Raw genomic sequence first — 16,011 nt, 5'->3', positions numbered from 1 at the left:
ATACAGAGATGTTTACCAATTGTGTAAGGGTTATGTACGCCAGTCATATACTATACCAGCAAACAGAACATATCAGGAAAGTATTCATATCGTCACATTAGTAGCTTTATTTTAGATCATTCAATTAAATTGATCTTTTTAGTAAATATTATAATTATCACAAATGTACACAACATTAATCAGGATAGTATTCAAAAATAATATTGTTGTATATAGTACTATAACTATAAATGTAGTAACTGAATGGCTTGTGACATTTTTTAGTATAACGAGGGTGTTTTGTAGAATGTGCAACAGGGACCAAAATGTCCCAATTTTCCTCATTTCACAGTTTCTTGCGAATTGAAAGAGTCATCACAAACACAACACAGAAAGCGGTAATAAACACAACAAGCGAGCCCAAGCATGCGAAATACCACAGGGTAGTTTGGTGAGTGCTTCTCCCTGCTTCCCCTCTCGCATTTGGAATCGTCCTTTCCAGGTAGTTTCGTCTTCCTTGGCCGGACTTTATTGGCCATTTCTTCTACAGGGTGTCCAATAACTCATGCAAACGAGACTCTGAACATAGATAACTTTTGTACAAAAAGCGACAGAAATGAACCTTGCATTTGAACTTGTTTTTTCATTAGCATTTGCTCCCCCTTGTCTTCATAGCCTCTGCACCACGTTTCACTGTAATCCATTACTTCAAATGAGCTCCAGGACAATTTAGTATGGTGAATTTAATTCTATGTGCCAAATTTCCACCTGGTGGTAAAAATTTGAACTAATTGTTTTCGTCAGCATTCACTTCCCCATGGTCTCCATAGCACGTTTCACTACAATCCTGTGTTTGGAATGGGTTTTGAAGGGCTCTGAGCAGAGAAACTTTAATTATGAACACCCTGTATGATCTAGTTTGTTACAAGGCTTGGAACAAGTCCACAGCATAATGTTATTACAGCTAACAAGAAAATACCAACGAAAGTTAAGTGACGTAGTGGCAGGCAACTTAGACCCTGCCCTATGTAGCATACAAATAAGAAAATAACAATTACCGTGACAAATACTGAGTCTTCATTTCCGGCCTGTCAACAATCTGGTGAGTTATGGTCTCGTCGTCCTCTTGGAATGTGGCTCCCACAAAGTGCAATTTGTCCCACGAAACTTCCCCTCCGAAGCATTTAATCATAAACACCAGATGCTCCCGTGGCACTTCACGGTTTAGGAAAAACTTCAGACCCTCGAACAACTTTTTCAGTTTTTGAATTTCTGCATATTCTTTCCTTCTCTTCTCCAACTCTTCTTCGTTCGTTCCCTGGTAATAATAAAAAAAAAATTCAGCAATAACCTTATTTAATCAGCGGGAAGACATTATTGACCGATAATAACATTGGATGTTTATCAGTAGGGCACGGACAGTGACAGATACATGCCCTATTGACTACTTGCAGCTATGGTACAAGCACCACCAGACAAACTGTGTCCTTCTTAACCCTTTCCATTTGACCCCGTCGTACAATTACTGTCCAATGAGACGGATGTCCGTTGTTCACTATAAAATTCCATTGCGAGTGAATAACAGGCTATATAATTGCACCACGTCTCTTGTGCAGGAGCGTTGTTACCACCTCTTAAATTCCAACTGCTAGATCTCACCTTGTTTACACTATTGAAAATAGCATTTAATAATAATTTATATCCATAAAGTACAAATTTCTTACAATGACTCCACATTGGATTTCAGAGTTAGTGATGATTTTGATCCTAATCGAAAGTTATATAGTATTCATTATATTAATGTTATAATGCCTATTCAAAATATGTTTTCAGTAACTTTTATGCAATATAATTTTTTTTTGTTCACAAAAATTGTTGCAGGAAAATAATTTAAATGTGAGAAAATTTATATAAAATGTAACATATTATGCAGGGTGTTGCAAAACAACTTTAACAACGGTCGGGTGCTGGTAGATATCATAAAAACAAGTAACTTTTCCCTATAAATTTACCTTGAAAGCACTTAGTTAAGGTGCTATAAGCACTTAAAATCTATTCTGTATGTATGCAACCCAACACAGCAAACGATTCCAGGGGCGCATGGCAGGGTTGCCACTAGCGTCACTTGCCACTTTTGCCTGGGCAAAATACAAAAGAATGACGATACTTGCTATGTTGTAAGAAGTGTTTACAGCACTAACGAACTTACCAAGGCAAAGGATTTCCAATTAGTGAGGACTGAAATTCAAGAACACTCATTATAAAAAGTCTATCGTGTTTCAATTATCATGCAATATGAATAATCTCAAGAGAGGCTTGCGACAGATGTTGATGAAATGCTAACATAATGTGCTCACCTCCTCGTTTCGAACATGCACACTGTAAATATTTATTTGGAAATTACATCTTGGCATGTGGCATAATTTCTAACCAATTCCATCACATAATACGAGAGCAAGCTCCTCACTGAAAACAAAATAATGTTAATGTCTTTTGCAATAAAATGAAAAAAATTGTTTAAACATACATTAATTCAGAATAAAAGTACCAAAGGGATCGACTCCTCATTAAGAACTGGCCTCTTTCTCGTTCAATGAAAAAAGAATCAGCTACAAAAACACCAAATAAGGAAACTAATTCACACATGTAAAGGCAGTATGAATTATGAGTCTCTCTGTCTATGAACCAAAGTCAATCAATATCGAGAAGTGTTGAATAAACTTGCAAAGACAGACACCGAACTCGCTGTAATTCGTTTCGATAAAAAAATAAACTCTTGATATTACCTCATTAATAGAGCATTTGAGATAACCCAGTTTGCCTAGGTATTAGATAGAGAGAGAGCGAGCGAGAAAACTCGTTTTAACAGTTTTTAATTTGCATTGAAAAAAATAATCTTGAAACCCTCTTTTGTAACACCAAATAATTTTCCTCACATGCATATCAGTTGTCACTGAAGTTTGTAGGCAGTATGAGATTATTGATTCCTTCTTGCTACTCTTTTCCACAATTCCTATTTTGTGACCTTGGCTTCATAACGCTTTGTTCTGTGTTTCTTATGTGGGAGCTGTAGATTCAAATCCCGAGGTTTCATAGTACGGTACGAATTCCTCCAGTTTCGCTCAAACCTGCTTATCTGAATGTACACAGAATACTTTACTTGCATGTAAATAAGATGTTTCCTTCAACAGAATGATGTTAATTTAGTTTTCTTTAAATACTATTATCTTATACAGCTCAAGTATGGAATTAGTTCTTAATAAGTACATCGCGCTATGACACCAGGGGTCCCAGGTTCAAATCCCGGTCTGGGCATGGATGTTTATGAATCCATTCATCGATTTCATCGTATCACTACTCATCCCCATATTCGCAAATTAGCCAAAAGTGGCACAAAAAGCAAAGTAAAATAAAGCAAATCAATCAATCAAGTTCTTAATAAGGGGTTGATCCCTTTGTAAGTTTTATTCTGAATTAATTTATGTTTAAACGACGTTTATTCATTTAATTGCAAGACCATCATCATTAATTTGTTTTTATTCTACGGGGCTTGCTCGAACTCGATTCGAAATTACGCCACATGCCAAGATATAATTTCCAAATAAATTGTTACAGTCTGCATGTTCGAAACGATGAGGCGAGCACATTATGTTAGCATTTCATCAACATCTGTCGCAAGCCTCTCTTGAGATTATTCATATTGCATGATAATTGAAACACGATAAGACTTTTCATAATGAGTGTTCTTGAATTTCAGTCCTCACTTATTGGAAATCCTTTGCCTTGGTAAGTTTTATGATATCTACCAGCAGCCGAGCATTGTTAAGTTGTTTTGCAACACCCTGTATATCTATGGAAAGAGGAAGTGTTGTAGAATTTAAAAAAAAAGAAGGTAAATAACAACACACTTAACAAAATATTTTCTGTCATTTTTTTAAAAACAATAAATAAATAAAAAAAAGTCTCCTGGGGACAACTTGATATTCCAAGTTACATCCGGAAAGGGTTAATGGATTGCATCTCACTTTTTGTAGATGCAAAATTATATAATACAGTTATTTGTAAGTGGATTTTATTTTTCATGCGACGTTTGGTCCTGCTTCCCCAGAACTTTTTCAAGCTTACACCAAGATGATGAGACACACGCAACACACACCCTTACAAAACTAATCACTTCTCTATACATTAGCACATTTTGCAACAATTAACATTTTTTTGGTGCAAAAAATCAAGGTCCCTAGTGATAACCAATCAAAATTTTTACACACCTGGGGCTCAAACTCGTCCAGCTTTGTTTCATCCTCGGTTTGCACTGCAATCTGCTTCACGGGAATGTTGAGGGCAGCTATTCTCTCGGCGTCACGCATGTCACCACTCGCCATTCCATCTTCATACTCAGGACCTGAAGCGGTAGTAAACCTTATTGAAAAATGTTAGCCAACCTGCCATAAATTAAGATAAATGCTATTTCAGAATAACTTACACCTAGGGCTGGCGAGATGATATTGCTCAAGTATCAAAAAGTATAATTTCGAATTTAACCACAGATACTGTATTTACTCGCATACAATGCGCACATTTTCTCCCAAACGTTTTGCCCCCATGTCCACGAGAATGAACGGAAATACTCTATGTGATCAGAAGTATCCGGACACCCACCTGAAAATAAGTACAAGTTTGGGCAACCCTCCATTGGGAACACAGGATTTCAAAAACATTGTTGGCCCACCCTTAGCCTTGATGACAGCCTTCACTCTCACAGGTATTCTTTCAATCAGGTGTCGGGAAGGTTTCCTGAGGAATGGCAGCCCATTCCTCGCAGAGAGCCAAAATGAGAAGAGGTATTGATGTGGATCGGTGTGGTCTAGCACAAAGTCGGTATTCCAAAACATCCCAGAGATGTTCTATGGGATTCAAATCAGGCCTCTGTGCACAACAGTCCATTAGTGGTACGTTGTTGTCATCAAACCACTCCCCCACAAGCCCTGCAGTATGGATGGGTGCTCGGTCGTGTTGAAAGACACAATGGTCATCCCCGAACTGGTCTTCGACGGTAGGCAGCATAAAAACTGTTAAAATGCCAACGTAAGCTTGTGCCGTGACATTGCCATGTAAAGCAACAAGGGAACCAAGCCCCCTCCAGGAGAAAAATGACGAAATGAGAAATAACACATTGTAATGTTAATTTTTCATGTTTCTGAAAGGTGTGAGGGGGCATTTTCCTACCCTGTCTTGTCACGAAATGATGCAAAATGAACAGCAAAATGCAAAAAAGACTCTTAAACACAAAATTTACCGTTTATATACAGACGCGACACTTTCTGAAGTCAGAATTATCCTGCGAGTTATGCAATTCACGGAAAATGGATTAATTCTGTTGTAAATATTTGAGAAGCAAAAATGGACTCCTTTATATAGGAATAAACTTAACATTCTGCTAACGATTTAATGTGCTATTAGAAGGGATATGTTTATTTTGCGTAATAGTGCAGTTTTTTCATCAAATTTGGGATTATATTCACATTTTTTAAAACCAAAATGTCATTTTATATGGTGCTTTTTCACTGCTATAACAGCGAAATTTCATTTGAAGGGCCAGGGGGAAAAACTATGAATGTTCCTTCGAGACGATTTGCCAGGAAATGAAAAACAAAGTATTTCTTTTCATAAGTACGTTAATATATGCCAAAATAATAATGCGTTTTTCAGGCACTTCTCAACGTTTCCCAACCAAGGCCGTTCTCATTCTTATAGTACAGCTTCTGAACTATCAGATGGCGCTGCGATCTCAAAATGGGCGAAAAATCGACATTCATCGTTTTTCCCCCTGGGTCTTCATTTTATTTACCACTTTTGAACCCAAACTTGAGTGTTTTTGTACTGAAATATCGCTTTTTTATTTACCAAAAATATGTGCCTCTAGTGATTGTCCATTCATCAATTTCATCATATCATCACTCATCCCAATCTTTCGCAAATTAGCCAAAAGTGGCACAAAAAGTGAAGTAAAATAAAACAAATCAATTAATCAAGCATCCCATCAGCCCCTCCCCCCCCCCCCCTTTCCCCAGTGTGTGATGTGGAAAGGTTGTTTTCACAATACAAGTCATTGTTCACAAATAATCTGCGTACATTATCAATTGACAATTTGGAAATGTGCTTTGTTGCTCATTGTAATCAACAGAATGCACCAAGCTACTAACATCCTGCTGTCATTACTTGTTTGACAGAATTTTAGAATTTTCAATGAAAATATTTTCAACTTTTAGCCACATGTCTTCTCTGTTCTCAGAACATAAATAATAAATATTTTTTTCAGTTTTTTAGCACCACATAAGAAAAAAATGGAGCTTTTTCACTACATTTTGTGTGCATACTTGTTTGCATCTATAATGAACAATGTTCACAATTTTAGTGAAATTTTTCATCTTACCTTTAACTACAGTGAGCTTCGGAGGGTAATACAAGTTCTGAGAATGATACAAATGGTAGTTGACAAATCCCAGCATCGTTACGTAGAAGTCAGTAAAAGTAGACATCAGGCGCATGTCAATAGTAACTCTAGTCGGTTTCTAAATAAAAGAAATAAATTATTGTCAGTAAATTTACTCATGCAAAAGACTTACATATGGTAATACAGTAAAACCTCGTTAATCTGGACTAAAGGGGGGATAAGTTGACGAAAGTCCGGATTAACTGAAATAACCTGAAAGAACAGTAGAAAGTGCATTAGAACTCCGTTTATAGCAACAGAACACATTTATTATGGTGTATTTAAAGGGCATAGGCCTAAATACACTATACAGTACAGTACAGTACAAAGTCTGCGGGAAACAGAATGTCATCAGTGATTGACTGCCTTTTGTTTGGGAAGTTCTGTTGTTGACTTCTAGCCACATTTAAAACCTTGCATTCTGCTTTTTTTCTTGCCTTATGCCTGTCCGGATTAAGCGAAGTCCAGCTTATCGGGTCCAGATTAACGAAGTTTTACTGTATATATATAAAAAAATATGCATCTAAAATTCTCCTATATTAATCATATGGGATAACCAATGAATTTAGACATCGAAAACTTGTAATTTTCCCAACATCTCCACCTGTCTAGTTTAACCTTTTCAAGATGGCTGGTTCCATATGGCAGCAATCAACACATCATTTCTCGCAACCCACAGATGATATTTCAGTTGTCTCTTCTGTTAATTAATAATAGGGATGGGACCGATTAATCGGTACTCTATCGGTATCGGCCGATATCGGTGTATCGGTTTATCGGTAAAATTACCGATTACTTTACTGATCTGATATATCGATAAATATCTGATAATTTAGTGCAAAATTCTGCCATTTTGTTCTAATTTTTATGGATCATCTCCATGCCCTACTTTCTAAAAAAGTAAATATGCAATTTATTTTTCACTGCAGTCACCTTGAAACACATATTTATTAAGGAGGTCAATGAACCTTTCAGGTTCTTCAAGGCCCACTTCTAATTTTATATCGGATCGCTAGAATATCGGTATTGGTATCGGTAAATTTTATATCGGTACTTTATCGGTATCGGCCAAAATTTCATATCGACCCATCCCTAATTTATAATATATAAAAAGCAGTAGCATATTCAAATTTGGCCTGGTTTATCGCATACCGTATTTACTCGAATACCCCATGTACTTTTCCTTAAAAACGTGGCAGAAAATGGGGGTTGCTCAGCTTACTTCAGTATAGAGCTTGTCACCAGGCATAAACACTTTATCCTGCATAGGTATGCAACCGTTTATACAAGCTTACGAGAGAACAAGTTGAGGTCAAGATGTTATCTCACAGCCTGTGTTCTTGGAAAAAACACAAAACACGTTTGCCATAATTCTTGTATCAAGTGAAAAAAAATATTCTAAATATGTCCTGGTTTAATTAAATATCAGTTCTCTGTTCCTGCACTGCATTATGTGCGTTGTTTCTTCACCTCCCCCCTCCTTTAAAAAATTGGGCCAACTTAATTCATGTAAAGATTGCCGACAGAAGGGAAAAGAATATTCTCCTTTGCCTTTCCCAAGGGAATCATTCTGCAGTCACACTGGCGCCAAGAGAGAGATAAAGACAGCAACCAGCTGGATGTTTATGTCGGGCCAGTCCAGATGCGTGGGTGGAGGTGGGGGGGGGGAAGTTGTAAGGCTTGTTTTGTGTGCCAGTGACTCATTTCAGTAGCATCCTTCTTATTTTGCTTCACAGAAGGAAGAAGATTGCGATCTTTTATAGCACAGGAAATTGGAAATCGTGCTGCTCGTAAATATGATTTAAGTGAGAGTTGTGTCACAGATTGGAGAAGACAAAAAAAGGAAATACTGCTAAACAGGTGTGGCAATCGGAGAGCTTTTCGAGGACAAGACTAAATTTCTGGAAATAGAACGGAAGCTGCATGACTATGTTTGTGAAAAACGACAATTTGGATTTGCAGTTTCTGCAGAAATGTGTCAATTGAAGTCTCTTTCACTGCCAAAAGAACTTAGAGTTCATGGTTTTAAAGCAAGTCGGGGTTGGATTGTCAGGTTTCTTAGACGATACAATAAGGTATCACTCAATAGAGGTATAATGCACACAACATATGCAGAAATACTGTTTACAAGCAAATTAAGAAATTTTAAGGGAAGTGTAAGATTGAACAGTGTCATGATTTTTTTCTTTGCATTTCCCTTCTCTCAAATCCAGGTGCCGAGGGGTACTCGAGGAAATACGGTATATATATCACATTTATATATTCATTAGATATAATAGAAATAAAATGTCAATACAGGTATGCAGGTAAAAAAAACACAAAGGTAAAAAAAACACAAGTCCTACAACTTCATTGTTATTCCATGCCAAACCATCCAATGGTTGTTGCATGACCATTTTAGAAAAATTTCATTTTTAGTACATAGGTTTGTACATGTTTCTAGATATCAAAACCAATGTTCAAAAAAAAATATTGTCTTTAGTTCTCCTGCGGCAGCCATTTTTCCAACATGGCTTTTTTTGCTCATGTAGCAGAATACAGAAACCTTAATATCTCAAAAACCATTAAAGCTAGAGACCTGAAACAAAATTCATTTTGTAGCTAATGAAGTATACTTCCTATGATATTCAGGTATGTTTTGCTTGAAATTGCATCGTAAGTATGAAAATTATGGTGGAAAATGGGGTAACAATAGTTAAAAAATTGCATTTTTAAGCCCGATTTTTTTAATGAAGGGGTTTAGTCTAAGGCTTGATTTTTTTTTTCATGTGTAGACCTACCTGCAGGCTGTCTGTAAATAAAATATCAGTGCTTAGAAATGCACCCCTTTTTAACAGCATGACTTAACTGGTAAGTCAAGTATTAAAACCTTATGTTACTATATTTTCTGAGCCTTTATTTAACCAAAATTTAAAAAAGAAAAAGAAAACACTTCATTATTCTAAGTATGGAATGTAGTTTAACCTTACTTTGCAACGTCAGAAATTAGGTGACATACGTTACCTCATATTGACCAATACGAGTTGAATCTAAAAGTTGAGATTTTTACTGAGAGTTAGGTTCATGCAGGGCTTCCTATGTGCCAAATTTCAGAATTTTTAAAGGGAGCCATCTGAGATATTTAACCCCGAAAACTGTCAAAATTCAATTAACAGCCATATTTGAGCCCATGCTGTAAAAAAGGGGTGCATTTCTAAGCACTGATATTTTATTTACAGACACCCTGCACGTAGGTCTACACATGAAAAAAAAATCAAGCCTTAGACTAAACCCCTTCATTAAAAAAATCGGGCTTAAAAATGCAATTTTTTAACTATTGTTACCCCATTTTCCACCATAATTTTTGAACTTACGATGCAATTTCAAGCAAAACATAGCTGAATATCATAGGAAGTATACTTCATTAGCTACAAAATGAATTTTGTTTCAGGTCTCTAACTTTAATGGTTTTTGAGATATTAAGGTTTCTGTATTCTGCTACATGAGCAAAAAAAGCCATGCACCATGTTGGAAAAATGGCTGCCGCAGGAGAACTAAAGACAATATTTTTTTTTGAACATTGGTTTTGATATCTAGAAACATGTACAAACCTATGTACTAAAAATGATTTTTTTCTAAAATGGTCATGCAACCAAATATTTTAAAATTGGTTGATTTCACATGGAATGACCCGGTAGCAATGTGTAGTATGGTGTTCACTGAAAAGTTGGCAATAATGAAATGAATGCTAGGGCAGGGTTGATACAATTTTCTGATTATGAAATTCCCTGACATTCCCAGGTTTTCCAGCCCAAAAATTAAATTTTTCCAGACATGTCTATCATTATGATTTTTGCTTTGAACCTTGTGTTTTTCAATTAAATATATAATATTCTTTCATATTTCTAAAAATTAAAAATACAAAATTATTTATTACTTACATAAAATGTGTATCTATTTTGTACACCGACAACGTTTCGGGAACCACTGTTCTATTCTTTTTTCTTTAGCAAATTTCATTCTACACACACAAGAACATTAGAAAATTCGAAAAGTAAAATTTAAAATTACAATCAGCATTAAATGTATTAACTGCTACAATGACGTGCATCTAGTCTTCAGGCTAAGGTAACAGAGGTACATTATTTCACCATTAACAGGTCTCCACAATATAAAACCATACACAAATTTTTATTTTCTGGCGGATTTATAGTGTCGTAGAAAATGCTGTTTCTTTACTTACATTTATAAGTACACAGCATCTGGAGAAATTTATGTTGCATATACAAATTCTATAGGAACAAGACTAAGATCTATAAAATAACAGACAATAACCTCATCTCTACCAACCTTTCCGACAATTATGATCATATTGTCATTGAACTTTAGTTATCAATCAGATATCTGGACTGCAACTTTTACTTTGATATTATTTCTAATGTCTAGTATTATAAAAGTGAAAATTTATTACAGAAATTTGAAGGAACCACAATTTTGCACAAGACTGAGAATCATAAGAATGAAACAAACAAGTTTGTAAACTGAATCTTTTTTGGGAGTGGAATCACAAGAACCGAATCCAGAAGTGGAAGTGAACTGCTTGTTAACTCTTTCGCTGCGGACTTTTTCAAGCAAATGTGGCCTTCGCTGCGTAGTTTTTTTGAGGGTTTTTCAGAATTTAAAAAAATTGTAAATAATTATTGTAGAACCCTACTACGTATACTACTTCTACAAAAGTAAATCAGTTTTCTATATAAGTACACTTTAAGGTAGATTTTAATGAAAAATTATGCTTATGTTACAGTCTAGCACTGACAGGTAGCTTTGAAGTTCTTTCTTGTGTGGTAGATCTCAAAACTATGAACACCACCATTTACAGAATCACTTTCACATTCTGAACATGAATCTGTACCACTCACTAACGCATCGTCAACACAGTCACTTTCTCCATCTTCTCCACCACTAATTACATCAGATCCACTAAATTGACAGTCCGAAATAACATCCAAAAGCTCTGTTACTTCTCTGTGATCTGAGAGTTTCAAAACCTTACGCGCTGCCATTCTTGTTTACATACGCACGGAGGTACACGAAGTTCATTTGTTCAGAAAAGAAGCACGATTTGTCCTTGAAAACTAATAGAAATGTAAGCCGCTAGGTGGCAGCATCATTCAGAAATGCTTTCGTTATGGGGCGACTTCACTCGACACCAGCAGCGACGAGAATATTTCAAATCGACTACAGTCGCCTTACGTAAGTTACGCATATTGAACCAAAGCGACTCAAGTCGCTTCCCGCAGCTAAAGAGTTAATTTTGCAACTTCTTCTCTTGCAGACTCCAAAATGCACGTAAATTCGAGATGATCTGCAAAATTCCCTGACAAGCCAAATTTCCTGACATTTCCCTGTTTTCCAGGTTTTCATGACGCGTAGCAACCCTGCAAGGTCACCATGCGACAGGCAGGATAGTCAAAGAAAATGGCAGAAACATGATCATTCTTCAAGGAACGCAAGACCATTTTGAAGTGTTATTAGCAATTCGAGAACATCGTGGAACTACGACAAGTGTGTGTGCCACAGAACCTCCAAGATCCCTATCAATTGTACATATTCATGATAAGTTTGAGATGCACGGTACTGTGTACGATCTGCATAAGGAAAATCTGGGAGGCCTTGCACAGTAACATGTCCTCCCTCTTCTGCCATGCCGATGGAACAGTTTACCCACATGCCAGAGAAATCTACCAAACAATGTGCACGTGTGAGACATGAGTTAGCAGGTCATGGATACGGCACATTCATAAAAATAGAAAGTTTTCATCCCAAGATTATTAGATGCACTGAATGAAGTCGAGTCTTCACCAGACGCTGGTGCCCGGTAAACTGACATCTTTTTCCACATGAGCATATAGACTTTCTGGAACCCAATACACACAATGATGTTGGTTCACTGTTTCATTTAACTGAAACGATTTTTCTCAAACTCTTCATCCCTTCGTACCATGTTTTGAAACCACTCGCGATACTGTGCTGTTGCTTGCTTGATTGATTTGGGTAATTTTCTGCCACTTTTGGCTAATCACGAAGATGAGGAACACGCGATATGATGAAATTGACTTTTGTTTGCTTTGTTTACTTTTACAGCATTTAGAAAATCTTCAATTTCATTTATTGCACGAAAGAAGTCATCGCTAACATTTACTTGAGATTCAACATGCCACACTTAGACATTGCAAACAAAGTACCCTGACTAATCACAACTGACAACTAAGGGCAGATAAGAAGATGTTTACAAACCACTGGCTAGTGGGGGTTCAAGGACGAACACCTGCATACAAAAGGTGTATGCAATCCAAGTTAGGCAGGCTTAGACGGAAGCATTACCTTTTAACATTTTTGCTAGCATAAATGTTACGTAAATGCTTCCAAAAATCTTATAGCAATAGTACTTTACATGGAAGTATTTCATGCAACTTTTCGGTTAGCTTATGCGATTGCAATGTATAACAGCATGAAAGGCAAGTTGAGTTACACCATCTATGCTGAGTGCATGGTGTTTACAATTGAAACAAGTAAAATATTTTTCCATATGTGTACAGTAAACATTGTAAAGTACGTATTTAAGCAGCGCCATTGTTTTGTATCTAAAACAGTTTTATATGAAATGTTATATCTCTCGGTTGAATAGTTATCGGTACAGGCATGCATATTTCGTTTTTGACGAAAACACGAAATGTGAAATAACACATTGTAACGTTAATTTTTCATCTTTCTGAAAGGTTTGAGGTCTATTTTTCCATCCTGTTTTGTCACGAAATAATGCGAAATTAGCTGCAAAATGCGAAAAAGACACTTAAACACGAAATTTCGAGTTCATTTACCGATGTGACACTTTATGAAGTCATAATTATCCTGCAATTCACGTAAAATTGGTTATTTCTCCTATAAATATTTGAGAAGCAAAAATGGACCCCTTTATACAGGAATAAACTTAATATTCTGGTAACGAAATAAATGTGCTATGAGAAGCGATACGTTTATTTTGTGTAGTAAGTGCAGGTATTAAATCAAATTTGAAATTATATTCACATTTTTAAAACCACAATGTCATTTCATATACCTATTTTTCTCCACTATAACGGCAAAATTTTATTTTATTTACCGCTTATGAACCCGAAATTGACTGTTTTGTACCGAAATGTTGCTTTTTTTTAATTACCAAAAATATGTGGCTCTAGTTATCGGCTTTTAAAAAAGTGAAGCGATACGTTGTTTACATCTCACACGTCCGCCATTACATCTGCACTCCTGACCTAGAGTTTGCTTCTGATTGGTTATACCTATGAAAAATGCTACGGGAATAGGACAGGTTCTATCCTTGAGAAATGCCAAAAAATTTTGACTTTACATGGTAGCATTTTGGTCATGGCATAAATGTTAAGGAAAATGGTTTTGCCTAAAGTGGGCCTATCCTCTGGATAGCCACTTTCAAATTATCCAAATAAGGGCTCGAATTACATAAGAATTTAACATTTGTTGCAACAGGAATTAAGAGGAATAAACTTCCATTTGAATTATGCAAGTTTGAATTAAAAATAGTCCACCTAAATTATAAATATTGTGTACATACAAAGACAGGATACGGATGGGGCATAATCCAGTTGACCAGCTGCCCCTTGATCTCTGCCTGGTAGTAGTACCCCTTGAAAGAGATGAAGGCCTTCCTCAGGGCCCTGGCCTGGATGACGTAGTGCATGAACTCCATCGTGAGGCGTCTGCAGAAGCGAGGCCTGGTCTCGTACACGTACTTTGTGTTTGCCATTTGGCTGTACATGAAGCACAATGTGAGGCAGTCGTCCAAATCACGAAGCGCATCCATGAATGTTGGAAACCTGAAAAAGAAAAAGAAATAACTATGGCTCGGAAGATGACAACCTAAAAGATGTTAAAAAATACATGTAGACCTTAAAACTATTACAAAATAACATAAAATAATTTTTGCTTTGGAAATGAAAGCTTCATTTTTTCATATATTTGAAGAGAGTAGTTGAATAATTCGCTAAAACCCATTGTTTGGTGGTTTAAATACTGAAGCAAAGGGATAAAAGCAATTAAATGCTAATGCAGTATTCTTTATTTTTACTGCAAAAAACGTAACGTAACCCATGGCTCTACAGGCCTGGAAGGGCCTTGGCCTATCTCCCGGCTGCCAGTCTCCCTCCCACAATCCTACCAGAGGTGTGGAGATCTTCAACCAGTAATGGGGTGACGTGAGGTCAGCCGTTATAGGAGAGTTCAGAGACCGGGTTATGCTACTCACTCATAATGCCCCCATTTTCTTACGATGGTGGGTTGCCTCCGGACCTATACACAGGCTGAAAACCCGGAGACTGAACTCATGCCGTCCGGCAGTCGGAGTCCAAAGCACCACCTTAGACAGCGGAGGAGGACATTTTTACTTCAAGGTTACATCAAATACACGACTTCTGAGTAAGTCATTTGCCTTTCAGAGTGATACCGTAGTCGGTCAGCATCTGAAACTACAATTGTGTTTTGTGAACATGACAATATAATTTCTTCATATTGTGACTGATTTTACTGCAAAACCACAGATGAGAGCAATAATAGAGCCCAGCAAGAGAACCTCAAAGTAAGGCTTCACCCAAATTGTTTAAAGTTTGCTTGAGAAAAAATAAATTTGCCACAATTACTTAATCCATTGTCAAACATTTCAGTTAGAAATAATATTGCACATTTTCATTGACCGTATTCTTTTATTAATGGAGAACTTGCAAAAAAAAACATCTCAGGAAATTTAAATATGTAAATTATGCAAGCAAATGCATTTAAATTCATGAAACAATAGGGTGGGATGAAAATAAACCTCAAAAATGCAAGAACTGAAAAATGAGCTAAAAGCCAAAAGAGGTCGAAAAATGCAAAATAAGAACAATGCTATCTGGTTCTAACTGAAGAGAAACAGACTGATATCAGGTTTAGCATTGTTTCCAAGGCTCAGAAAAAAAGGGATAATTTTTCATCAACTTCCGAGCCATAGAAATACGAGGGCTGTTCAAAAATAAACTTTCCATTGGTTCGTAAAAAACAATACATAACCGCAGTAGCCAGCAGTAATGTGTAATCGCACTCCACACACAACCGCAGTCCGTTAGCTTCAATGGTGCGAGAGTAGGAACCGATGAACATGGACGCTCGTATTACTGCTCCCACCAGTTGAGAGATGCGTGGTGTCATTCGCTTACTTCATGCAGGAGAGAACGCAGCCGAAATTCATTGTCGATTGTGTCGTGTTTGCGGCAATGGCATTATGAGTGATGTGTTGTGAGACACTGTTAGAGACTCGTCCGATAAATTGAAGAACTGGGGGTCACAAAAACTCCAACATGATTACTTGAATGCTTATGAATGATATAACACAGGTGAAAGGGGGTGAACCTTCCCCACACCCAATTGTCAACCTCAAGTCCACGCAGTACATCCTGGACTGCATTTTGCTGACTAACGAGGCTTTGGCGTCTGGACCTATGACCAGTATGATA

The 16,011-nt window shown here is 36.7% G+C and overlaps 1 protein-coding gene across 1 annotated transcript in view; it reads right to left on the bottom strand.

Moving 5' to 3' along the window:
* Nucleotides 1–16,011, bottom strand: part of LOC145982222 (pescadillo homolog) — a 46,614-nt gene that overhangs the window by 13,565 nt on the left and 17,038 nt on the right. Inside the window, exons 4-7 of the mRNA XM_083115791.1 lie at nucleotides 14,082–14,343; nucleotides 6,413–6,551; nucleotides 4,248–4,381; nucleotides 1,038–1,297 (exon numbers count right to left, since the gene is read on the bottom strand). Of these exons, the coding sequence (XP_082971917.1) occupies nucleotides 1,038–1,297; nucleotides 4,248–4,381; nucleotides 6,413–6,551; nucleotides 14,082–14,343 (795 nt within the window). The remainder of the gene's footprint in view (nucleotides 1–1,037; nucleotides 1,298–4,247; nucleotides 4,382–6,412; nucleotides 6,552–14,081; nucleotides 14,344–16,011) is intronic.

This window comes from Lepisma saccharinum (genome assembly GCF_977018435.1).
Source record: "Lepisma saccharinum chromosome 15 unlocalized genomic scaffold, izLepSacc3.1 SUPER_15_unloc_1, whole genome shotgun sequence".
In the NCBI taxonomy this organism is placed as follows: Eukaryota; Metazoa; Arthropoda; class Insecta; order Zygentoma; family Lepismatidae; genus Lepisma; species Lepisma saccharinum.
The sequence above is the reverse complement of the archived record's forward strand: the minus strand, read 5'-3'. Positions and strand labels throughout refer to the sequence as shown.